Source organism: Zonotrichia leucophrys, chromosome 3 (assembly GCF_028769735.1).
Source record: "Zonotrichia leucophrys gambelii isolate GWCS_2022_RI chromosome 3, RI_Zleu_2.0, whole genome shotgun sequence".
In the NCBI taxonomy this organism is placed as follows: Eukaryota; Metazoa; Chordata; class Aves; order Passeriformes; family Passerellidae; genus Zonotrichia; species Zonotrichia leucophrys.
Window position 1 is genome coordinate 2,680,733 of NC_088172.1, and position 26,461 is coordinate 2,707,193.

General features: G+C 38.3%; 1 protein-coding gene across 1 annotated transcript in view; it reads left to right on the forward strand.

Moving 5' to 3' along the window:
- FBXL4 (F-box and leucine rich repeat protein 4) overlaps window positions 1-26,192 on the forward strand; it is a 63,332-nt gene extending 37,140 nt beyond the window's left edge. The window contains exons 7-9 of the mRNA XM_064707250.1: window positions 7,306-7,377; window positions 8,160-8,472; window positions 16,648-26,192. Of these exons, the coding sequence (XP_064563320.1) occupies window positions 7,306-7,377; window positions 8,160-8,472; window positions 16,648-16,811 (549 nt within the window). The 3' untranslated portion in view covers window positions 16,812-26,192. The remainder of the gene's footprint in view (window positions 1-7,305; window positions 7,378-8,159; window positions 8,473-16,647) is intronic.
- The last annotated feature ends 269 nt before the right edge of the window (window positions 26,193-26,461 follow it).

The window sequence follows — 26,461 nt, forward strand, 5'->3', positions numbered from 1 at the left end:
ATTGTCTCCCTTTTCATGATGTTTCTTTCCATGTTTTATCTTCCAAGGTGATAGCTGATGGATGCTTGGGGAGAATAGAATTCCTGTTCTAATGCCAGCTTCTAGTATGGAGGAAAATGATTTGCTGCCATGTTTATTTGGAATCTATAAAAGAAAATTGTCTGCATTAATGGCAGAGGGCATAACCCTTGTGATTGTGGTGTTTAAGGACAGGGTGGGGGCTCATCCTGGAAAGGGACTGGGTCCTACATCTCTTGCCAGCATTTTTCAGTCAGTTTGGAGATGCTAGCTGAGCTGGGTCCAGGTGCTCTGAGCTAAACAGTTTCCAGGAGTTCTTCCCACACCTAGCTCTTCTGTGATTCTCATAGTGCTGATGACACTAACTGGGAATTTAACCCGGGAGCTTTGTGTTCCTGATCTCTGACTGTGGCCAGTTGGAAGGAGTCTGTATGCTACATTTCTTCTGTCAATACAATTCGTGTAGAAGCAACTTATTAATTCTGTAGCTGTGGCATGAGGATAGATACAAAGAAGACTGAGATTCTCTGATGTGTGATACTGTATAGGATACTCTACATAGGGGTGTGTGTAAGGACATGAAATACTGTACATAACTTAATATGCTTTTCTAGGTTGCAGGAAGTTCAGTTTGTAACAAAGCTCAACCTTTTTTTATCTGGAAAATTTGAGGAAAGGATTGTTTAATGTTGTTTAAGAGGTATAATAATTTCTGGCCACAAAGTGATTGGATACTTGCAGGGGATATCTCTCTCTCTCTGGGACTACGTGGGCATCATCTCGTTCTTCCAAAAGGCCACACAAACACCACTGTAAAGGGTGAGGTGACCTCTTCTATTTGTTTCCTCATGAAATAGCTCAGGGAACTGAAGGACTTAAGCCTTCAAACAAATTTGGCCACCATTTAGTTCTAATGTAACATATGATTCCCCGACATTTTCTGTAACATTTTATTTAGCTGAAAATTAACATATAGTGACAAATAGACCAATAGACAGTGATCAACTTGAATAGCTCTGTAGACCTCTAGATGCAAGTACAGTTTCAAGAAATAGTGTATTATGTATTTCGTGCATTATTGAATGTTTCTTTACTATCCCCACATGTGGGTTTTTTCTGTAAAAAATAAGCTACTGAGAATAGGTGTTTATCCTCAGAACTCAAAACCTTAGAAGTAATTTGGAAATGAGTGCTTTCTGGGCAACCAATAGATATGAAAACTTTTTCTGAAAACTAAGGCTAGTACTTTGTAATTATCTAAAATTAATTTTGTGGTTTTTTTCATCTGTTTAAACCACTGACTCTCACATGTTTATTAGCATGCATTTCCTCTCTATAAACCACTCACAGTACCTCATATCTGTAGCATAATTGTTTTGAAATATCATAGACCAAGAAGTCTGGAACTTAAATTATCTTGATGCTTTGAAATACTGTGCGTGTGGGGGAAAATGGGAGGGAAAATCATATTGTACAATTTCTTTGTTGGAGCAGATTTAGATGAAAATTGTATTTCAGCATTATCCTACATTTGTTTTTCTACATTATTAATGTATTACATTCTCCTTTCTGTTAAAAAAAAATTGCTTTTGGAGACTGTGCAGCATGATTGTAGATTTTTAGATGCAGAGGTACAATACTTGGAAATTCCTGAAGTAGACTGTTTTTTTCCTTACAGGCAATATTGGTTTGCCCTGTTGTACCTTCCAAAAGGCATGGCTCAGTAGAAATTTACAGAATTCTGGCTTTGCATCCAATGAGGTTTTTAATCATTGTGGTAGAATAGCAGATGCCAAGTAATTTCTGACTTAGTTCTTTCAAAGTCTGTGCCAAGAAAATCCCCTCACCCAAACAGTTGATTTTTGGCTTTCTTTTAGTGCTGTATAATGCCAAAGGGAGGAAAAAATAAGAATTGTGAATTTTTGTAGATTTTTAATTGCTTTTGACATTCTTAACAAGATTGTATTTTACATTTTTATGGGGAGTGTTTGTGATTACAAATTTCTATAGCAGCACTGGCACTCAGATTGAAATAGAATTGGTTTCTTTTGAGGACTTCCTTGTTTGGTTGGTTGGGGTTTTTAATACAGGTAGTTCTAGTATGACAAAATTTTTATTGGTGTGGTAGCTATGGAATGCTATTTCACTGGCTTAAGGTGGACTGATATGTGAAATACTTGAAAATACAATTTAATTTAACTACAGTAAGTAGCACTCATGGTGTGTGTGCTGAAGTTAGAGATGTTTTGGGCTAATCTGTTCCCACAGTTGTATGTTTGTCTGGGTGAGTTCAATCAATGCCAATTCCAGCATCCCTTGCTGTAAATTTAAACCTTTTGGGAACAAAAGCTGCTGCTTGGGAAGCTTCTGCTCAGATCATGAACAGAGGAGCCTTTCTGTGCAGTTCTAAGAATATTTTGATTTTTCTACTAAGGAATCAGCTTCTGAGAATTATGGATGTGATTGGTGGGCTTGAGAGAGACACAGATTTCATTGGCTTGGCCTTCACAGTTCTCCAGTTCTTCTTTTTTTCAGTATCTCGGGTTCCAAGAATTTCAAGAAATTCATTGAAAAGTCATTGACTTTGATAGTTTTAGGAGGACAGAGTACTTAGAGCACCCTGCAGAGTTACCTCCTCTTTACCACATTTACCCCTCCTCATTGAGGTAGGATTGTGGAGCTGGCTATTGAGGGAAGTATTTTCTACTAGAAACTTGGATTTTTAATGTTAAAAATACAAAATTAAATCCTATATAATCCAACTTTTTCTTCAAGAAAAAGGTCAACTGGAGAATTAGTAACTCTGATTAAAAACATAGCAAGCAAGGGAAGGGAGGAAGCAGTCTTTAATTATCTAAAGATAATTTTTAGATTCCTTTGTCTTAGCAATAACGTCACTGAAAAATTTGAAGAAACAATTGCAGAAGAATGAAAGTATTTTAAAAGACTTAGACTCTTGTTTTATTGAGGGACTGGAAGAATTCCTAATTTATGTCAGACATGGTTCTTCTGAGAAGGAGAAGAAACAACCTGTTGTTTGTCTCCAGTAAAACAGTTACAAATTTAAAAGCATCTTGCAAGATTTGTCTATAGAAAGTTAATTAAAAGCTGCAGACTATTTCTTCTCTAACCCAAAGCAAAATGTTGTTTTTCTTAAGCTCTTCCTTTAATCTTCCAGAGTCACACTGTGGTGCACTTATGCCTTGTAGCATGGTAGTGGAGTTGTTATGTGATAGCCATATTATAGTGCATCATTTGTATTTTTTAATCCTTTTTATATTTTTAATCTCTAACTACTTGACAATGAAACTGCAAAGTAAATGAGTAAATAGTTAAATGTTCTAAGTGCATCTTTCACAGGTGAGTCACAGACAGAAGGGTTTTCTGTTTGAACAGACATTGAGCTCAGGCTATTTGTTGGATGCTTTCTTTATCATACGAACATCAGAAATGATTTGTGCTTTCTGCTGGATCATGAATGAAAAAAAAACCAAACTGAAAAAGCCAAGCAAGAGTCAGTCTTGCCATGTGTATTGCTCTGGCACCAGTGTTTGGTTTTTGTGCTGGGGGGTATCTGTTCAAACCAGCAGTACTTTTACAACATCGAAGTCAAACCTTTTGTGATGGCCAAGGCCTTTACAAAGACAGGTAGGAGGCAATTCAGTCCAATACCACCTGTTTATATGAAAGTATGCACACAGCACAGAACACAGTAAGTATTATTGTGTGTATCCAGGTGTGTATTACAGGGTGGAGGAAGGACTTTGATGTTTGGACAGACCTGTCACCTGTCCTGTGTGGAGAAAAGTAGGATTTCAAATGGTAATCTCATCTCCTGTTCAAGCCAGGATCAGCTGTGTTGATGTCCTTTCTGAGAGACATTTGTTGTACCTGTATATAAAGATTTCAGAGAAGCTTCAGGCCATCTTCCCCTTTTCTGAGGTTTATGACTAACTATTATGCCTTAAAATATTTCTGAAATATGCTCTGTAAGGTTGTGTTTAGCAGCACTGTCATATCTTTCCGATCAGTTTGACATCACAGTCTTCTCTCTGAAAACAACTTCTTCACTCTGTTTTCCTCATCTAAAAACCTCTTTCCTGGGAATGGAGGATAGAGCAGACCATTTTATTCACTCACTTTGAACTTTTTCTGTTGTCTGTGGCATTTTATAAAAATTGATTATTTTGGTAGATTTTGTTTTGCTTGGATGGCAAAAGAAATTTAGACCACTGATGCCATGATTCCATTTAACAAAAGTAAATCTTATCTAAAGTTTGTTTCTAGAGTGGTTTTTTTGTGGGTTTTTATAATCATCCACTCTCTCTCAATCCCTTTAGAAGGGAGCAGGTACAAAGCTAAACTTTGCCTTTGTTTCAGGGAAAACTCAAGAAATCTCCAAACTATAAATGTCTTGGCTGCCAGGCTGAAGAATGTTGTTAGATGGATAGTCTTTGATTTGAATGTCTCTGCTTGGCCAAGAAAGTGAAGTTAGACTCCGGGTTCAGGCTCCTCTTGTGAAGCACTCTGACGTTGGGAAGTTGGCCTGTTGGAGCTCCAGGATGGGGTGACTGCCTGGCTGTTCTCCTTCGCTGCTGTAGGAGTGGTGTCGCTCATGTTGTGGTACTGACAGATGGCTTGACACAGACAGGTTATTACAATGATCATCCTCCTATGTGGGGTGCATATGGATTCTGTGAGCTGCCATTCTCTCCTGCTATTTTCATGTCTTTTGCCACCTGGATTCTCAACTGACTGAGACACAGCTAGGCATGCACAAAGGGTTTTTTCTTCTTGCATGACATATGCAAAGCCCACCTCAGTTACAGAAGAACAGACACTGTGTCTGAAGGAAATCTGGTTTGCTGTGTGTGGGCATGTGTGAGCCCTAGAAGAGGAATTAATATAGCCAGTGAAATGAATGTTGAGTATGTGGTTGTTTACTCTTGGGCTTGACTTGGCATGATTTGTGATGGTATGACATGGTGTTCTACCAAGCTCCCTTCTATTACTCAGATTTCTAGTGCTTTTTTTCCAAAGTTGTTTTTGTTTTTTAAATAATAGTTTAAAGTAATAGATTGTGAAAAGACCTTTGAAAATGTAGCCTCAGTGCATGGCAGTACAGGAAGGACTGTCTTGAAAAAGAGAGGGACTAAAAAGGTACTCTGGGAGATCCATGACATTCCTGTTGAAGCTAACACATGGAGCTCAATTATCTATCAAGATAACTATGAATGGTAGTCCTCCTCTCTATTTCACCCCTCTCAGAAGAGGCATGGAATTGATCTCACATCCTACCAGCTGTTCAGAGTCACTGTTCACTTTTGTACTGTTTGTGTCAAGTAAGGAAAGAGATTGCTGTTTCCCATCCTTTAAGGCCAGTGTTTAAATTCCAATCTGGAAACCATTACTGAAAGACTTGGTAGAATGCAGCAATATATTCAGCTTTCCTGTGGAGACATCTGAATACCTGCAGAAACCTTGTTTGGAGCTCTGTGTGCAGATAGAGGCTGATTTGTTTAGCTCCAATATTTTTGGAGACAGGGGTTTGGGGATTTTGCTTTTAATTTGTGCATCTGAGTAGGTTCTGAAGCTCATAGCTTTCACTGAGTTGAATAGGAAAGACTGTGTCTCATTCTCTTTGAGTTATTTGTTTATTCCTCTTTCATGATCCAGATCAGCCATTTGCTTTTTAACTGTTCAATTTAAAATGAATTCGATATTTACACATTTACCAACCTTAAAATATTATTAATAACCTCTTGAATAATGACTTTTTAATGCTTGCATTCCATTCTCTAGCTACCTTTTCCTTTAAAAAGTGAATGAAAGTCAAGCAAGCAAGGGACAGTGACTTTGTAGGACTTCTACCAAGATATATGTGAGGAAGGCTTACTCTTAACATCTACTTTTAGGCTGCCTTTGGGAAATCAAATCTTAGAGGGCCAAGCTGGAATCAAGATTCAGCATGTCAAGTGTTGGGTATTTATAATTGCTCCTTGGAGACACCTAAATTAAATGTCTGAAATGTCTCTGTGAATGCCCCATGCTATGTCCCTCTTCTGTGTCTGCCAGTCTTTCCAGGAATCAGATGTTTCTTCTTGGTGATATGGCAAAGGATCATCTTTCTGCCAAGTTCCATTGGAATGTAATGGAGGAAATTAACTAAAGCATTTTACAATAAACTTTCTGAAAACAAGAAAATTTATATTTAAAGAAACTATAAATTATACTACCCCTGCATACGAACATTGTTGATTAGTGTTCTTGTTGTAATTACAGTTAATAGCAGTAGATTACTTTGTCACTTGTATATTGCTTGGATTTTTTCCTATTAGAAACTGTTGTATATCCTGTAGAAATGCACATATTCTTGTTGTTAACTAGGCTGTGAGGTCTAGTCCTGTTTTAAAGCCCATGTAGATCACTAAGTCCTAATGAAGTGATGTTTTAATTATGATGCGCAAGTATTTGTGATGTGAATCCCAGATTATATTCTTTTTTTTTTCACACTGTGAGCATTTTCAAGTACAAAACAAAATATGTCTACAGACAATGCAGAAGGATCTTTTTTGTATCTTAGAAACACAGGTAAAAAAATCTGTAAAAGTTTCCTCTGTGGAACAGACCAGCTGTGCACTTTTGTAAGGTGCATTTGATGTTGCAGTCAGTTTCAGGTTGAGCAATGTGCAGTACTTTCTGCAAAGAATGGCAGCCTTAAATGGCAGGAACAGGAGTGTAAAATACCCATTGTATCTGTTTCAGTCAGCGTGACAGTAGTGACAAGTGCTCAGTGGCTGTCAGCATCCTTGTCAGCACGGAGCCGCCTTTGACATTGAAGTCGCCAGCCCAGCCCTGGTGCTGTGCCGCTCTATTGGCAGCTCCATCAGGCTGCAGCTGATGGGAGAATGTCAGAGCCTGCCCTCTTCTCCTGGTGTGTGGCCAGCCCTCTGTTTGCAGGCTGGCCTTGCCTGTTATTTGATCTTGCTGCACTCTTCACCAGCTCTCCTGGGGGACATGAGCAGATAGGTCAGTGGGGTGTGGGTGTCTTCAGGGCAGCACACAAGCCCATCCAGAGGACTTGCATAAAGGTTTGTAACGATTACCATTTCTGTAAGCCAATCAATGGGTGAAGTACCCAGAGACTCATTAAGTGGCATTTGAGGTACCTGTGAAAGAGTTTTGAGCTGTATTTCAAGAAATGTGGTGACAGCCTTTAATGTCTAATTGACCTCTTCTCTTTGTTTCACTTTCTGTATTTCCTTCTGATGTGTTCCCCCGTGGCAGCAAACAGCCCTGCTCAGTATCTTGAACTTCTGCTCGGAGCTGCAGCACCTCAGCCTGGGCAGCTGTGTCATGGTGAGTGACCATTCAGAGTGTGGGGGGATTGTGTGTGTCTGTGTGTGTGTCTGTGTGTGTGTGTCTGTGTGTGTGTGTGTGTGTCTGTGTGTGTGTGTCTGTCTGTGTGTGTGTGTCTGTCTGTGTGTGTCTGTGCACTCGCTTTGGAACCAATCTGGGTTTGTTTCACAAAGCTGTGTTAAATGTGAGGTTTATACAAGACTCTACTCTTTTGGAAGGTCCAAGATGATGCCTCTTGGTCATATATGTAAGGGTTATGTACTAAAGTAAAGCTAAGTAGGCCTAAAATGGCTTCTAGGCTTTCTCAGAGTTCTTCAGCCTTTTTCTAAGTTTTTGGACATTCTCTATATGTGTAATCACTTAACAAGTAATTAATAAGACTTTCGTAAGGAGATGCAGCAACTGATCAACTTAAAATGGAAATTAGTACTTCAATCATTCTTCAGTAGTTGCACTTCCTGTGGTCATAAAAGCTGTTATAATCATCTTTAAAGGGGAAAACAACTGCGCAAAAAAAAGTTTCTTCAAAGAAACAACTTTTGCTGCGGTTTGATCCTCAGTATTAAGTGAATTTAAAAACAGCTGAGTCTGGGGTTTATAAGAATTTAATTTTATTTTTGTCGTTTATAAAAGTAGATCTCACTGTACCACGCAATGAACGATTTTTAGAAATGACAAATGCTTGAGCCAGATGCGTTATGTGTGTTAGGAAGCAAACCTTGAAACACCTCTGTATGTCTGGAACGATGCTGCACATGACAGAGCGTCTGCTTTCCTTGCAGATTGAAGACTATGACCTTATAGCAAGCATGATGGGAGCAAAATGCAAAAAGCTTCGCAGTCTGGATTTGTGGAGATGTAAAAACATAACAGAAAGCGGGATCGCCGAGTTGGCTTCGGGCTGCCAGCTTTTGGAAGAGCTTGACCTTGGTTGGTGTCCTACGCTCCAGAGCAGCACAGGCTGCTTCACAAACCTTGCACGCAAACTGCCCAACCTGCAGAAGCTCTTCCTTACGGCCAACAGGTCTGTGTGTGACACTGACATCGAGGAGCTCGCTGCCAACTGCACGCACCTACGGCAGCTGGATATACTGGGTAAGAGAAGGGGGAAGTATTGGTTTTATTGTATGGTGTCTTAAAAGCCATTCAGCTAAAATGGAGTCCTTAGTACCAAACTGTCTTCCAGACATATTTGTTAAATAATTATTTCTTAAAATTATGGTTTAGCATGTGAAAAAAAGGAGAGACGTTTAGCTCACTGCATGATTTCTAACTCAGAAGCCAGTAGATTTATACCAGCTGTGTAATTTGACTGCTGAGTATAAATTCCTTAAACTGGAATTTAGGTGCAACATTTTTTTCCACTAACTTTTATTTTCATGACCATCAGCTTTTTTAACTGAAGCCTTTCTCTTTTGATTATCAGAAGATGAAATTTCTTATAATTCTTTCCACTTTTGTTTGTATTTTTATTTCTTTGAAGTGTGACAAAGTGTATTTATAGCATGAGTCTGTGATCAATAAACATTTTGCTTTTGTGCAATAAATATTTGTTATATATTATATCATATATATTATATACTATGCAATACTGAATTTCTTCATCACTTTTATTGGTAAGTGAATTTGAGTTATTAAAGATGAAAGGGTAATTAAAAACAAAACCTAAATAGATTTTCTAGTAAGGTGGGAAGGAAGTGATGGGGGGTCAAAAAGCATAGCAAATCTGAAATTTCTAATCCTCTGCAGTTTCCATAGTTGAAAATATTTTTAGAGATCTAAAGTAAATATACTTTGAACTCTTGAGTAAGGACTTTGAGAAGTGTAGTTTTGTGTGATGCTGAATTTATTCTTTTATGGTGGCATATGAGGTTTTCTTTTTATAATAATGTAGGACAGCAGAGATGTTTGTGACATCAGTGTGGGAGAAAACTCTTCATGCTTTTACCAACTTAGTTTCACAGGATAGCGGAAAAAGGAATATTTAAATGAAAGGGAATAAAGTAGTTGCTCTGTATACTTCTAATGTTTAATAATTGTAACGAAAATATTACATTTAGGTTGAGAGGGATACTGCACAGAACTGAAAGCATCAACATGGATAATTTTCCAAGCAAGTTTAAGGATTTATTCTTATCAGCATTTATAATTTCAAAGTATTTACCATATGGCTTCAGATTGACATTCCAGTACACTCTTCAGTAATGATGAAGAGTTTTACTCACTTCTGACTGAGAGAGTTGCCTTTGGACCAATGTGGGAAAGACATATGAACAGAAAAAACCTGAACTCCACCTAGTTCAAGCTGTAGATATGTTATGTTTATGCCCCCCAGGGGTAACTGTGTTTTGTGTATCTTTAAGAGAATCTGCTCTGCAGCTAAATTATCAGCGGCACACTGCCCTGCTCAGACACAAGAAGTTTCCAAATGGTGTAGGGAATTAAGCCTCTAAGAAGCACTTGGCTGCCCCTGACCACCCACTTCCATGTGCTTCTGTTGCCATGGCCTCATGTCTGCCCACAAAGTGCTCAGACCTCCTTTCTGCACCAGGGGCTCCCCAGAGAATAGTATGGCTGTGTTGAACTCATGGATAGTCTGTTGTTGCCTGTCTGACAGCAGGGAAGGCTTGCTGCCACATTTCTTTAGTGTTTGAATTCAGGTTTTAATTCAGTTGGACATCCTAATGATTTTTTTTTAAAGTAACGTGAAAGTGAAGAGGAGTTTGTTCTGTTCCCTGGTGCTTACCAATATTTCTGAGTCAGATGGATTTGTAGTCAAACATTTCCTGTGAGATTGCATGGTGTGTTCACATAAATCTCCTCTAGGGGATATCCAGTTGAATTTCCTGCAAAATTAATAATCTGCAAAAAATTATTTCTTTCTTCCTTCAGAGAAATACTTGGTAGGGTGAAAAAAAGGTTGTCCTTTGCTGTAAACAAGTCGGTACAAGGTGATATTCATTATGTACAGGTAGGACTTACCCTGCTTTTTTGGCAACAGCGAGGAAACTGTGTTAATTTTTTTTTGTCTGAATGTAGTAACCACTGCAGTCTGTGGTTACAAGAAAGAGCTGTCAAGTAGAACCACACTGTGTCATCTGGAGGTAGAGTTGCCAGGTGTTGCCGTGTCAGTGCAGAAGTCTCTGTTGTCTGAACTAAGGAGTGAGTCTCTCGCTGTGCAGGAGTACCAAGGAAGTCACAAATCTCTGAATGTGCTCTTGCTTTGGGCATGTGATACAGGGCCACCCTGTTACTTTAAGCTGCATGAATGTGTAGTATGTTTTTGTCCTTCAGTAGAAGTGTGACAACAGGGCTGAAGCTGTAAGAGGTCAGAGCTCAGCTTTGCAAGAGTAACCTTGAACAGTGGGTCTTCTCTGTGATGTGAAGGAATGAGAGGTGCTCTCATTATATCCTTTGTCATCTCCCAGGTAAAGAAACGTCTGGCTTGTGTGTGCATTGTGAAGGGTGTAGAGGTATTGCTGCTGGGTTAGCACAGTGTGCTGTAAAGGAACTTCTTTTGCTTCAACAAAGCTGTGTAAAAGCGAGGTTTTTTCCTGCATACAAGCACTTAGCTAAGTAAGGGTCAGAATGTCTTCCCTTCACTGCAATCACCAGTATTCAAGATACTATATTGGTGTCTCTCTTTAGTTGTTAGAACTTATAAACTTGACAGAGAAAACTTCTTGTTTCAGTTATAGGTTATTTATCATCACAATAGCTTCAGGGGTGGAGTAGTCTAAGCCTCTGAAAGAAATCTTGTTGAACTGTAAGGGATGAAAAATGTGCATTATATATAGCCTGGATGCTGTTTGAAGGTGATAGGTCCTGAGGCTTGCTGCCCATCTGTCTTTTACCATAATTGTTTGGTAATTTCCTTGTTACAGAGTCAGAGGACTCTGTGAAAGATGAAAACTGCTGGTTTTCAAGGACTTTATATACTTACTGACCCATCTAAAGCATTGTTGGATGTCAGGCTGTGTTTGTGCTGTGTAAAACATAGAAAGTAAATTTCTGTTTAAAAAAAAGTCATGCGCTCGTCCGTATCTGCTGTATCATAAATTTGGAAGAGGAAGCGTGGTGTGTGTCACTGAATGCATGAGGATGTGCTTCTCTTGAACTTTCAGTTCTGAGCTTTCTTTTACCCACTACATCCTGAACTGCCTGCTTACAAGTATCATTTCCTTCTCAGCCCACATCTTTTTTGCTGAGTGACATGGCATGTTTCCACCCTCTGTCAGAATGATCCAGCTCTGATCATCTGACGGTTCTGCAGTGACGCAGTACATCAGCCAGTGCTATCAAAAGTTAAGTGGACACCTCTAGACCAGTAGTTAAAAACCCAGTCTTCAAACTGTGATCAGCATTGAGCAATGTGACAAGTCAGATGGCAACCTGAATTGACAGTGTCAAAAGCATTTCTTGCACATCACATCAGCTGCTGAGTCCTCTTCCTATGCGGTTCTCAGCTGCTGTCAGGGGTGGAGAGTAAATGGTATTAACCTCGCTCCCCAAAAGGTCCAACTGCTCTGTCCTGCACAAAAAGAGTAGTGAAAAGTAGACACCCTCGTTACCACAAAATTCATGTATTCCTAGCTACATTCCAACACCTCCCACACCTTCCTGAGCAACAGAAAACCCAACTGCCCCCTTGCCAGCTGTCAAAGTTTTCAGCTTTATCTTGAGAACATCAACACGTAGTTAGTCAATTCAAACATGAAAATGTGTAGCACATTAAAATTTTGAATTTGAGTTGTGTGCAGTAGACTGGATAAAATGTAAAGAATAAAAGGCTAGTTTGGCTGGTCCAGGGAAACAAAGGTAAGAAAAGTAGGAATATTTGAGGGAAGAGTGCTAGTTATTTTCAAGAGTTGGTACTCTGAAATATTATTTGGTGTGTAGTAATGTCTCTTGCTCTAAAAATTTGGGTTCTGCAGTTTTTATAGCTGTCCTGCACAGGTCTCCTAAACAGCTATAGAGTTTGAAAGCTTTGATATATGATGGATATCAATTAAATTATTTACAGCTAATAAGCATAATTGTTCGAGCAAAGAGATCATTACTCAGAGGTGCCTTTTACAAGTGTGGTAACAGAGAATTGACTGAGCAACAAAATTAAATAGCAGATTTTAATGCTTTGGTTATGTATGTATTCTGAAAAATGGCTGATTAGTCTATGGAGGAGAAGTTATAGTAAATAATAAAGGTCCAAAAGCCTCCAAACTCTAGCAGAAAAATGCTCTATGTAAGTAATTAACTAGCAGGCTACATTGCCAGTCTTTCAAAAGCAAAGGAAAATGTGCTGTATTAAAATTCTGAAATGCTTTTGAATAGGCTTTTAGGATACATACATAACTAACTGTACATTGTATAAATAAAAGTAAGACTACAAATGATGTGCATTTATCCTGTGGTGTGAATAACCAAACTCCAACTGGATTACTTGTAGAAAAAGGTATTTCCTAACATAAAATTTTAATTCTGAGGAGGGAATAAACCCAGGTGCAATAAAACGTGCAATTTAGGATGACCTACTTAGTTGCAAATCTATTAAAAGTCTTGGATGAAATGATAGGAGAACTATCAAAGTTCAGGTAGGAAGGAATGAAGAACATCCTACACAAAAAATCTGTGGCTAGGCATCTAAATCTAGAATTTTTGTAGAAATACACGTTTGGATCTTGAAGCATAAAAGCTGTGATGCATAAATGAGGCTGGGTTTAGATGAAGGTGCTGATGTAGTAGCAATTTTAAGGCTTGGTGGAAAAAAAGATAAGTAGCATAATGTGTTGCTCCTAGAGTTGCATTTGGAATGGTAGAGCAGGTCCTTATGGTAGAACAGTGATACTGTGGTAAAGTGTGTGGTCAAATGAAGTGAAGAAATAAAGCATGGTACAGAATTTCTGTGGAAAGCTTCAGGGACTGTTGCATGAACCACCAGGCAGTTCTGATGATGGTGATTATATAATGTAAGGGAGTTTAAAATCACAGTGATAATGACAAGCTTAGAGTCTGTAGAGGAGATAAAATCTGGGGGCATGATAGCAAAGACCGTCCTTGGGTGATGTTCAATAATGCCTCAAAGCAGCTAATCTGAGAGCCTGACATAGGATAATTGGAGACCACATTCAGATGCCTCCTTGCTTATGCAGAACAGTACTGGAGACTAATGAAACCATCCAGAGTCTTTCTGAAATTGAATCCCATTCAGAGAATGAAAATAGGAAGATGAATCTAGAAAGTGAAACAAAATCACAGTAAGGCAGGATGAAGTACTAAGGAACCCCTGGCTAGAGGTGAAAGATACTGTATTTCAGCTGTGTTACAAGCTCACAGGAGTGGCTGGGCTCAGCAGACAGTCCAGGTGTGAAGGCTCCCCCCAGTACAAGGCTATCGCAGGAGAGCTGTTGTGTCCCTTGGGGTCCATGGCAGAGGGGATCAAGCAGGCTGCTACATCAGAGCCATTCTTTCCAGGAGATTAGCCTGGAAAGCTGCCTTAAATTGGAATGCCAATACAGAAAGCTTTTGAACAAATCAATACATTGAACAATAATAAATTGTTAGGACTAAATGGTATTTATGCAGTGATTCTAAATGAGCTCAAATACAGGGCTCTGGAAATCTTATTTCTGGTGTGTGATCTGTCTCTTAAATCAGCCTCAGTGCTAGAGTAATGCAGGGTTACAAACATGGCACAGCCTTCTGTAAAGGGCTTGGATTAGGAGCTACAAAACAGTAAAATCATCTTTTTCTCTGTGTAAACCAGTGGCAGCCATGAGAAGGTCAGTCAGTGGGCATACCGAGGACATTACCATATTTAGATGAAGAGCTGCTTCCCAGCAAGGGTAGTATTGGCTTTGCCTCTCATCCTTTAAACTTCCTTGAAGTTCTTGGTGAATGTGAGCTCTACTGCAATCCATAGAAGATTGGATTTTCACACACTTCAGCCAAGGTTGTGCTGCTTTTGTAACTCAGCTGTCTTTTCCTGGTTTATGAGTGTTTCAGAGGACAAGAATGTATCATCTCTTTTCACAGTGAAGTTATGTCACCAAGGGTCTGTTCTGATCTGCTTATAAGTAATCCAGGCAGAGGGGTGAATAATACCAGAGGGTAACACACAGGTATTCAGGATGGAAAAATCTTAAAATCCTAAACTGAGGAATTTAACACTGAAGAATGGCAGAATGATCTTGTGATACTTATTAAACAGGTGATAAAGCAGGAAGAAAACATTGAATCAAGTACAAAGTAGTCACATAAGGCAAAATAACATCAACTACATATATAGGGGACTGGATTTATATTAGCTTCTATTTTGTAGGAAAGAGATCCTGTGGACAATTTTTGGAAAACATCAGCTCATTGCCCAGCATCATTCTAATGGGAATAGAGAAAATTTGGGTTATTTAGACATGAGATGGAAAAAACACCATAAGACTTACTATACAATTACTGACTGTGTGCTCAGTGCACTGTATTATTGTGGTCATCCAGTTTCAAAAGTACAAAATTAGTGCAGAAACAGCACAACAGGGGTCATTTTGAGATGCAAGAGAGTCTAGAAAACAGATGGCCTTGAGGGAACAGAAGAGATGTGCATGGGAGTATGCATGATTTAGAAATAGTGAATTGGGAATGATCTCATGCTTCTTTAATTGCACCTTAATTATTGCAGCTAATAGGCTGGAGTTTTTTTGTTTGTTTTTTCTCCTTTTTTTTTTTTTGACATTATGTAGTTAAACTGTGGAACTTGTGAAGGGGCTGTAAATATGAAGAAATTCAAAAAAGTAGTAGAATTCATGAAAGATAGCTTTAGTAACCCTAAAATTATAATTTTTGGCAATTGACAAGATTCACCAGTGAAAATCTACTGTAAAAAAATCTGCTTTTTTTGCAGGGGAGGTAAGGAGTGTAGGGAACATAATTGGCCCTGGCACTAGACAAGATCCTGAACTAGATGGCTTTTTGGGGTGCTAGTTAGATGAAGATGGAGCTGTGTGAGTTCAAGTCTGCCTGCAGTTTTCTGCAGTAGTGTTGGATATATAAACTCTCTAGAGGGAAAGCTTGATGAGCAGTTTAGCTCACTGTAGACACCCAGGCTCTGTTCACTTGCCCAGAGTACCCAGCCAGGCTTCCAGCCTTTCCTGTAAGCCATGAGTCTCCTCCTCTGGGTCCAGTGTCCTGTGTGCCAGCTGTGTGTGCATGTCCTGCACGGTGTAAGGTCCCCAGGGGGCACTGAGCACCTCAGACAGCTGACTCACAGCCCAGAGCCCAGTCAGATGGGCCAGGTGCTAAGCACCATGGGCTGGGCTGTCTGCATGTCCATCAGCTGTAATGGATGTGTGGATTTGTGCTTATAAATGTAGATTTATTTATTTATTTCTGACTGACTCCTATGCTTGCTCTGACCCTGTGTGACACTTGGGAGTTCAGTCACTGTGGTCTTGTTTTTGGCAGGGTTTATCTGTGTTTTATACATACATTTATGTATGATCAGCAGTCTCTTGAATAACTGCCCCTGCATGTGTGTAATACCCACTCTTGCTCTGAGCCCTGGGAGCCTTGCTGATGCCTTTGGAATTGGAATCACTCATCTGCTGTGCTGATGGTCTGTGTGCTCAACAGGAGAGCATGGCTGTAGCCTTCCGTGCTGCTGCCTAAGCCCAGCATTGGTCCCTGGTGTGGGACTACTGGCTGAGGTGCCGAGCCATCGAGACCACCTTGACTCAGTCTGTGTCAGAAGTGTCTGGTGGTGGACTTGACCTCCCTTTAAAAACTAGTTAAAGAGGAGAACATTAGGTTTCTGTCTTAGAAGTAGATAAGGGGCCATTCCTGTGTGTGACATTGCTTCTAAGCACCGACATATAAATGAAAATATTGTACATAACCTGGTATAAAGAAGGTGCTGTCGAGTAACAGTGTCTCAGTGGCTGTAGACCTTGGAAAGAAACTTTTCTCTAAGCGAAGAATAACTGAATTTCTCGTCCTTTGTGTGAAGTGTTTCCAGGTAAACCGGGAGTTGTGTGTGCCCAGGCCCCTGAATTGTAAGGATAAAATGACAGTGACTTAAACAGTTAAAGAAAATACATTAGGCTTTTTGAAGGTAAAAGGTCTGTGTGCTCTCTAAGAAGCTTTTAATTTGAAAACTCATTTAAATAATCTGGATAAAAGTTGTGTTGTAGTAGCATTTTTTCATGGCATGATAGTAACAACTTAAAATCCTGCACTTTTCTTGGTAACTTTACAATTCTGTTTTGTTTTGTTTTTGCACAGGAACGAGGATGGTGAGCCCTGCATCTTTAAGAAAATTGCTGGAGTCTTGTAAAGATCTTTCTTTACTCGACGTGTCCTTCTGTTCACAGATCGATAATAGAGTTGTGCTAGAACTGAATGCCAACTTTCCTAATGTGTTCATAAAAAAGAGTTTCACCCAGTGACTCCCTACATATGCTGCTGTGGAACTCGTTTGACAGAGTTGTTTTCCTGTAAATTTGCGCTGATTTTTTTTTAAGGAGAATATAAATCTGCTATAAAATAGTGGAAACTATTAATTATCTACACAGATGAGTAAAATACATTTAAATGTATTATGTTTCTTTAAGTTGCTATTGTACCTAAGAATTATTTTGTTCTGTTAATTGGTGGCGCTGCATGTTTTTAAATACTAGCCATATGTCTGGCTTTAATGAGAAGCAAATGAATGTCTTCTTCAATGTCCCTTCACAGGGTGTTATACACAATACACTGTGTTAATATCCAGGTGAAAGCAGAAGTTCAATATTTATCAGTAAGGAAAATATGGGTGCTTCCTTTTCATGTGTGTGTGTGTGTATATATAAATGTATCCATATGTATTTGTATATACATACACAGATATTGTAGCATTCTAGTTTGACCTGCAGCATAAGATTTTATCATCTGGCCTGTAATTAGTTATTTGAAAACCAGTTTAAGTGTGTATAAGAACAGATAGAAAAAGCACTTTGTCTTCTTTGAGTTTTGGCAGTGAATTGTATCTGATAGAGTTTTCTCCCTTTCTTCACCTGAAATAGATGTAGGGATGTTTCACAGTCCAGCCTAAGCAGCACAACAGATAAATGCAAGAAAGAACCTGGACCACCTGAATTTAGAGCAGAAATGAAAGATAAAATTGACAGCTGCTTCTTGGTATTGAGATACAAAGTTTAAGCCAAGTACTTAATGTTGTAACTGGTGATGTGTAGAAAACTCTGGGTAGTTTTCTTTTCAAATTTCTGTCATGGTCAAGACTTTATTTGTGATACGTCTGGTTATTGTGCAGAGTACAATAGAACTTAGAAGTAGAACTTAGGGTAATGTGTTAGCAACTGTCCTTTCACTGGCATCAAATCTACTGTCAGGTGTAAAAACAAGCATCTGTGTTCAGTAAAACAGCAATGAAAATATAATGGGTTTGAAACAAGGGCAATACAATTTGATGATTTTATAATTACCAAACTTTATTACTGGATTTTTTTTGTTTGGGTTTTTGTTTTGTTTTGTTTTTCCAAGAGGAGAGTATCTCAAAATACTATTGCACTCTCTTTAAGACTGCTTAACCTCTGGAGAAGGAAAAATGTGTTGATGGACAATTTCTGTAAGTTTCTTCCTTTTGCACTTTCTTGGATGAAGCTTTTCTCTTTTTTTTCTTTGAATACCACTGCTAGAGTATGTTGCTCTGTACAGCTTTGGTTTAGAATTTTACCTTTTTAGCCATTGTTGATGCATATGGACCATAAAATATAGGCTGTCTTTTGATACTGATTCTGTTATTCTTGTATTGATGGCACTTGCTACCTACTGGAATAAGAGGAAAAATACTTTGTCTGAGAGAAGTACAGTATTGTACTGAAGATCAGTGACAAAGAACACTTCAGTTCATGCAGTAAATAACCAACTGCTACTAGAGGACTGCTGCAAATCGTTAAAAATCTGACAATCTCTAAAAATCTCTGTGACTCCTGAATGACTGCTTTGAACTCTTTGTGCTGGTGCCAATACTTTATAAACCATGTCGTGAAACAGCTACAGAACATTTATCTGATTTTATTGAAAGACCTAGTTCTTCAGATTTTTAAATTTTGCTGAATCTCTCGGGAATTCCAGATCCAAAGAAGGGCATGCACAGTTGGCTTTTTGATTTTTTTCCCTCCACACAGATGGCACTATGGGATTTCCAACTAGTTTATGCCATTCCATTTTTTTTCTTCTTTAGAAATCTGAGCATTGTCAGAGAACTTTAAATTGATTTGCTTTTTTTTCCGTACTGAAAGATGAAGCTTTTGTATGGTTCTCTGTGAGACCTCATTTCTCTCAATCATGTTTGGGTTAATTTGTTTTCTGTGAACTTGTAACTTTTTTTAGTCTATATTTTTCATTGTAATTATTAAACATTATTATTCTAGTTACATAAGAACACAGGTACAGATAATGGGAGTTTACAAAGAACAGAGTTCAAAACAAATATATTTGTTGTAAAATTTCACTTCTCAGGGGTTATTCTGTGTTTATATCCTTTTTCTTCTATAGAGATCTGTTTTGTTTTTCACTGTAAACAGAGTGGGATGTGGATGAAGTGATAGCCATTGTGCCTTCAAACTGGTAAACTTGGTAGATTGTAGAGTTTTTCTCATCACTGAATCAAATAAGTGTTTTTGTAATCACATACGTGTAAAGAATTTCATTCTCTGTTGCTTTTTAGGTAAAGAAGGTTTAAATTGAAATTTTGTTCACACTGGAAGATTTTTTCTTTCTTATGTTGCATGTTCTGTTGGAAAATATTTTTTTCAGGAATTCTCTATTGTCACTTGGAAGATAAATTGAAGTTGACTTTTTATTTGGATTGTTTAAAATTTGGCTATTACTGACATATAATTAATTCAAAGAGCAGAGAAGTGATTGGGAATGACTTCCATCTATAGTTGTAGTCTTCAGCCTTCAATCAGAGAGTGAGAAGCTCTTTTAGCTATGGCCTTATAAGTCCAAGAAGTCTTCCAGCAAAACAAAGTTAGACCAGACTTGACATTTGTAATACTTGTAGGATAAAGAAAACAGCTTGCTCTTAGACCTTCCCTGTATGTCTCAGAGAAGCAAGAATAGGCCACTGTCTCTTTAGTTCTGCTATCTTATACTTAAGTGTGTCTATTTATTTATGTATATGTATGCATAAATTATATATATACACACGTTCGTGTGTTTATATGAATTCTTTTGGATATGTGTACATACATAAACATATATGTATAAATCTCAGAGTTTTTCATGTAGGAATTACTTTTGTAAAGTGAGTGTAATAGAAAAAGGGTGTTTCATAGCAGTTCTGCTTTCAACTATTGCTTTACTCTACCTGGAGACTGAGTTCATCTCTACCATGCAGCAGGAAAAGCCTGGACAGATGTGCTGAATTTCCAGTGTTGCTTTGCCAAAGTGCCTTTTGGTTTGTCTGCTCGTGAAAGGGGTTACAGGGTATGAAGAGTGAATGCAAAGTCTGATAACTACTGTGGACTGTCTCCTTGCAAAGCAGTCACATAGAGGGAAACTTATGTTCTGCTTTCATTTAATCCAAAATGAATGATGTCAATTCCTTCACTGGAGGAATTTAATTACTCTTGAATTGGGTCTCATCTCCATCACTAGTCTGTACCTCAGTCATGTTATCTAAATTCTGCTGTTAAGGATATTCCTTTTTTTAATCCTGTTGTTTGGTTATCTGTCTTTGTGAAGCTTTGTAAAAGATATGCTTGGGCAACAAATGTTAAAAAAAAATGGCTAGCATGTCCAAAAAAAGGGGTGTACTCTGAACTGCTCCTGTTTTTAAGCTAAAGGGGTCTTCCATACCCCCTGTATGAAATTGATGTGGGATGGCTGTTGGTAAAGATGTAATTCCTTGGGTAATTTAACAATAAAATAAATAATAAAACACAAAAACTAGTATGATAACTTTACCGTTTAAACCATCTTCTTAACTCTTCAAGTCTTTAATTCAGTAGTGTACTTGTGTTCATAGTTTTGAGCTGTCTGGCTGCATAGCTCTATGAAATGGATGGGGTTTCTGTTCTTTAAGTTATACACCTGATTAAGTCCATTAGTGAGCATGACTTGTATAGAACAATTTTGCATGGGAGTTTGGGCCTTATAATCCCCCATGTACTTGGAGGCCCAAGTTTCAGACAAAAAACCACAAGTGAACAAACAACAAAACCTCCCAAAACCTTTGTGTTTCCTTAGAGCTCTTATGCTAAGTTCCCCAGATATATGTCCAGGAATCATGGTACACAGTGAGTAGAATTCATCTCCCTGAATGTAATTCTCTGAAAGTTAGACATCTACTTCAAGGGAGGAATCTGGGCACCTTTGGAGAGTTATTAATCTCCTAAGGCAGACATTTCAGGAAAGTAGAATGAATCATGTTCTAGAGAGCCTCTCTGGAGACTGTGGAAGCTGTGATTTAGCTCAGGTTAGATACTAAACTGAGATTAATTCCATCCAGTGCTGTACTATCTGTCTTGAAAAACAAGACTGAAACAACATCCATCCTTAAGCCTTCAAACCCTCCAAATTCCATCCAGAGAGAACCAAAAATCCCCAGAAATTCTGAGGAGGAACCCTTGAGGGGTATTCTTAATGCCAGGATCTGCTTCTGCCCCTTGCTAATACCTGTGGTATATAATTTGTTTTATGTTATCAGTTTATTTGGCTTTTGGGCTTGGGTTTTTTTGGAAATGCATCCTCTTTTCCTTTTCCAAAATCTCATATACCTAACTGGCTGTATGTATAGTTCTGTAAATGCTTGAACAGGCAAACATAATTAATGTATTGCCACTATTTTGATAATCTTTCATATTGCTATAATTAAGACTGAGTAGTTTAACTGCTCTACTGTCATCAGAAATGTCACCCACTGTGCATTTGCAAAAATTGTGTGCTGAGTCCTGGTTCTTACTGTGTGTACTTATTGCATCTTTTGGGATATATTTCCCATGTCACATCAGCAGGACTGCTAAATTTACAAAAACTAAATAAAATGTAGCATTTTATTATGAGGACTATAGGAACGACTTTATATAGATTATTTACATGTTCATTGCTCTTAAACAATGATTCTGTAAGTTGTAGCTTTGGAAATTACTGGACTAGAAATCCCTGGTTTAATGCACCTGCACTTGCTGTGTCAGATGCAGCCAGTGTTTTTCCCCAAATGAAGGCATTAGTCCTTCACTGAGATGATGATTTCTGTGATTTTTAGATATCTGCCTTGACAATGAAGTGCAAGAAGGTGCTCTTTAATAAAAGTTACTAGCACAGGACAAGTTGTGATAAGTGACATTTGGAAGGGCTGAGAAATGGGTGCTGCATGTTAGAGATCCTCAGGAACTTCAGAGAAATGCATCAGTGGGAAGAGTCTCAATAAGAAGATTCAGCCTCTGTAATGGGAGGCAGTGGTGAGATTTTCCTTTACAACTAATGGACTAAATACTTTTGTTTGAGTTACATAGCTCTGGTTTTTCCTCGTCTTGTTTTCACTTAAGGTTGGTAAATGGCACAGAGTTAGGACGGATGTCCTAAACTGAAGGGCATCCATTGTGAGGAATGAAGTTTTTCTGTTGCATGTTTTGTTCACCTTTTCTAATAATAAAAGAATAAAAATACCCTCAACTATTTGAAAACTCATTTTCCCTAGATTCTGAAGAAATGTAAATGTCAAGAAGGTTGAGGAAAGAAAAAAGGGAACTTATTCAGATTTATTGGGAAACTCATGGAAGGGTAGCCAGAGCTATTTATAGATGTGAGGAAAATAAGTGCCTTGTTCTAGATCAGCTCTTCAGCTCTACCTTTCCCAGAAACACAGCTTTCCACATAGTATCACATGCTCATACTTCTAAATCAAGATTTACCATTTAGATGCTCTTAATATTGACCTTTCATGTACATGTTTGTGCAGTAAGTCAGAATGTCTCTGTTTTGTTTTTATCAACTACATAAAAATTTTTTTTTCTTTGCCTACCACTGTGAATTCATGTTTTTTGTTTTTTATTAAAACTATTTCACACATGTACACACAGATACATGTAAGACAATTGCTCAGATTTTTTGCAATGGGTCCTTTTCTGAGGACAAACTGCAGTTTGGGGCTAAAAATGGTAAAGTCTCTGGAGAAGGTTCGAGGGAAATCTGATCAATGTATTGGAATACCTGATGGAAGGAAAGAATGAAGAAGAGGGAGCCAGATTGTTCTCAGTGATGCCCCTGAGCAGGACAAGAGGCAATGAGCACAAACTGAAACACAAGATGACACATTCTGTGGCACAGGTTGCCTAGAGAGCTTGTGGAGTCTCCATCCTTGGAGATACTCATCATCCTGGGCATTGACTGCTTGAGCTGGTGGAGGCTGGACTAGATGATCTCCAGAGGTCCCTTTCCAGCCTCATCCCTTCTTTGTTCTATCATCTGAAATACGCCTGTGGTTGGTTTCTTTGCTTCATTGTACTGATTGCTGAAGAAGGTAGCAAGAGGGGAAAAGAAAGAATACCTGTCATAAGGAATTTGGCATGTTGAGAACAAACCCAAGAATCTTCTGCATTTCCTTTTTTTGTTATTTTGGGAGAAGTAATGTATCTCTCTGTTTAAGTTAGCAGGAAAATCTAGATACAACTTAACTGGAATAAAATTGTGATAACGTTTTCAACATGCAGATCTGTAACGTACAAAACACACAACTGTTTTATGGGAGTGTGGTTGTCACTCCAAAGCCTGAAAGTTACACCAAGGACTAAGAAAAATAACCCTATTCTTGGGCACTGGCAGTAGTTTCTGGGTAGAAACTGAGTTGTCTATAATACACTAGGAATGGTTTAGTTTGTATATCTTTAAAATTTGGTTATGTAGACCTTGCACTGAATTGGGATTGCCATGGTTTAGGTGACAGTTATTCCTGCTTACTCTGTTGGAAACTGAGGATAGCAGTTACCTGTTCATAGTGTCAAACATGACACATTTGAACATATGTTCAAATTCAGGTGAAAAAGAGGACCAAGTTTACAAAACAGTGAGATGTTTGAGTGTTTTAGGGAGGTACTGTGTATAATTGTGGTGAATTCCCATCTTTTGAATGTTTACTATTTTACCATTGTCAGGAGTTGTCTCTGCTCACCATCAGAGGTGGGTTCCCTTTTATCACATCTTGGTCTCTCTAGATTTTTCTTTAGGGCAGTGCCACAGATTTTTGCACATACCCAGTGTTCTGAAACGAACAAAGAAAATAGCTGGCCTGGTTAGGATTTGGAATCTAATGGCTAGTCTATGCTTGAAGTTATTTTGGAATAATTACTAAAAGTAAATTAAAATAACCAGGGATTGATGTGTTCACAGGGAGACCTTGCACTTTCTGATTTAACTTTGGCATACAGACAATTACAGGTGCCCTTGAGCTGTCATGGTGAAATCTGTGTGATGGTGATCTTTCTGGATTTTGTTAATGAACACAAAGCCACTGCAGCTCTTCAGCATCTTGTGGCATTTTGCATTCATGTCCTTGCCAGGCAGATGGTGGAGTTGAGGGTTGTGGAGGTTGGCCTAGCTCTGGAAGTGAGGTGTGTGAATTGCCTGGGGAAATTTCCTGCTCGCATTTATTTATATGTGCAGATGAGAAGGAAGGGCATCTCCAGACTTTCACATTTAAATACCTAAATCCAGCACCTGGATTCATTTAAGCATAATAGGTCTCTCTCCCTGCCCCCCATCACATAACCAGCAACAAAATACTTGCATTGTATTTATGATTTAATAGTACACTCCATTCTCTGCTGCAATAGGGGTTTGAGTAATGTAACGAGAAACTCCTATGGCATTACCTTTTAAAGAAACTAATTTCTGTAAAGGTGGAAGAGCAGCAATAGAGGGAATAGTTCCAGACACTATCTGTAAATACCTGTGCTGTGCATGCTATGCCTGTAAGCACCAGAAGCAAGTTATGCCTTTTTGTAATAACAAGTTGAGAAGGACAAAAGGGATAATTGCCTCTAAGCACATTTTCTGTAGCTGGAGGATATTTATATCATTGAATTTTAAATATCTAGAGTAGATACTAAAGTTAGGACACTATTCTCCTAGGGTCCTGTCACTGAGTAGATGGGTTCTTCTGTAGGGTAATTCAGATCAGATTAGTCTTCAACTGAGGTCTTCAGTTGACCTTTGGAGAAGCAGAGGTCTGTGTAGACCCAATACAATTCCTGTTGGAAGCTAGCATCAGTGGATTCAGAGTAAGAGGTTGCTTACCCCTTGGTGCTCTCTATTAGTCCCCTAGCTTGACTTGCTTCCACCAAAGGCCACCACTTGCATTGCTCTGTTAGTTGAACCAGGTTTGATTGCTCCCTACAAAATGTCTTGGTTAAAACTAGAAAACTGCTTGTTTTCTAGTAGTTGTCCTTTTGGTTGTTTGGTTGTTTTTTTTATCCTCTCAATTTGGCTATTAAAGCAAGCAGAAGGAAGGGGGCATTTAGCTTCAATTAAAAGAATAACAAGCAGCAGGTGGGAGCATGTTGGTTGTGCAAATGCTTTAATTCAAATTAGCATAAATGAGGATGGCCACTTTTGATTGTGATCCAAAGCTTCTAAATTTTTACATAGTTCATCTCAGTGCTGTGCCACAAAAATGTCCAAAGTGAGGTTGTTTATTTGCACCTCATGGTGGTGACTCAAGCCCTAAAGTATAAAATGCTACTGTGAACATATGAGAACGTTCAGGTCCTAAATGGCTTCAATAAATCCCCCAAAAAAGATCCTTCCTTACAAACAGACGTTGGAACTTTTACATTAGAAAGGCTTATAAGACCATGTCTGAAATATGGTGAAGGCAGTGGTTAGCAAATCTAAGCTGGAGGGAGGGGCAGCAGTTCTCTGATGTGTTTTTTTCAGGACTGTTTTCCTGATCTTAAGCTGCATTGGCCCATGAAGCTAACATGCACCCCTTTGCAGTCCTAAATACAGTCAGTATTCCAGGAGCTCTTTCTGGATGTGCAGTCTTAGACCCCAAATCTGTTTTCTGTGTTCCTATTCGGTAATTGGCTGATCCACTTTTAGTTTTGTCCTCTTTGTATACTAGAGGTGTTTATCTTAACATCTACATTTATTTTTAATATTCCTCTCTGAGACTCATGCTTTTCTTTTATACTTAGTCAAGTAGTTGATTACATTTCAAAACAAGGTTTTTCTTCTGATCTGGGTTCTGCTTGACTGAGAGTCAGTGGAGGATAGTGCTATTGGTGTATTCCTTCTTTTCAGATCTGGCTACTGTATCTTCTTTCTTTCTGTGTGTAGAGCCAAAGGTTTTATATGTGTCTGCATTTGCAGCCACAGCTCTGGCATGGATCCCTGGCTCCTCCTCATTTGACTGATGCTTTTGGGGTATGAAGTATGGGTTGACTTGTATACACACATAAACACAAAATAGAGATGTTAGCCCTGTATTCATGAAGGATTTAATTTATTATGGAGAAATCATCTAATGCCTTATATTGCTACTTCAAAGATAAAATCTTCTTATCTTTAAAAGTTAACCAATGATTTCTATGTAGGAAATTAAGCCTATTTTCTTCTGCTGTGTTGGATCATTTAAAATATCATAATACTGTGTTGTGCAGTTTACTTTGTTACTGCCAGTATAAAGAAATTTGAAATTAATATTCTCCCTGAGTTGTCAGTGTCTGCTAATTCAGAGATGACAGAAATGTGTTTAAAATATATTCAAACTATATATTTGTCTTGCTTTGCACTTAATTTGTTTCCCTTTGACTGTGTTGCAAAATGCCAAGTGTACATAAAATAATGAATAAATAAAAAATAAATTATTTGTCTACATTCATTGACCTTTCGTGCATTCCTTTTAAAAACCAATAAAATACAACACAATATGATGCATTCTGAGGAACAGTTTGTTTATATTTTTATCACTGTTCATTTTGAAATAGGTTGGTTTTTCTGATATTAATTTGTAACCTAGCTTTGTAAAAAAATTATTATTAGAAAAGTGTATTATTGTTTAATGGTTGGCTTCCTCTAGTCCAATGGAAGC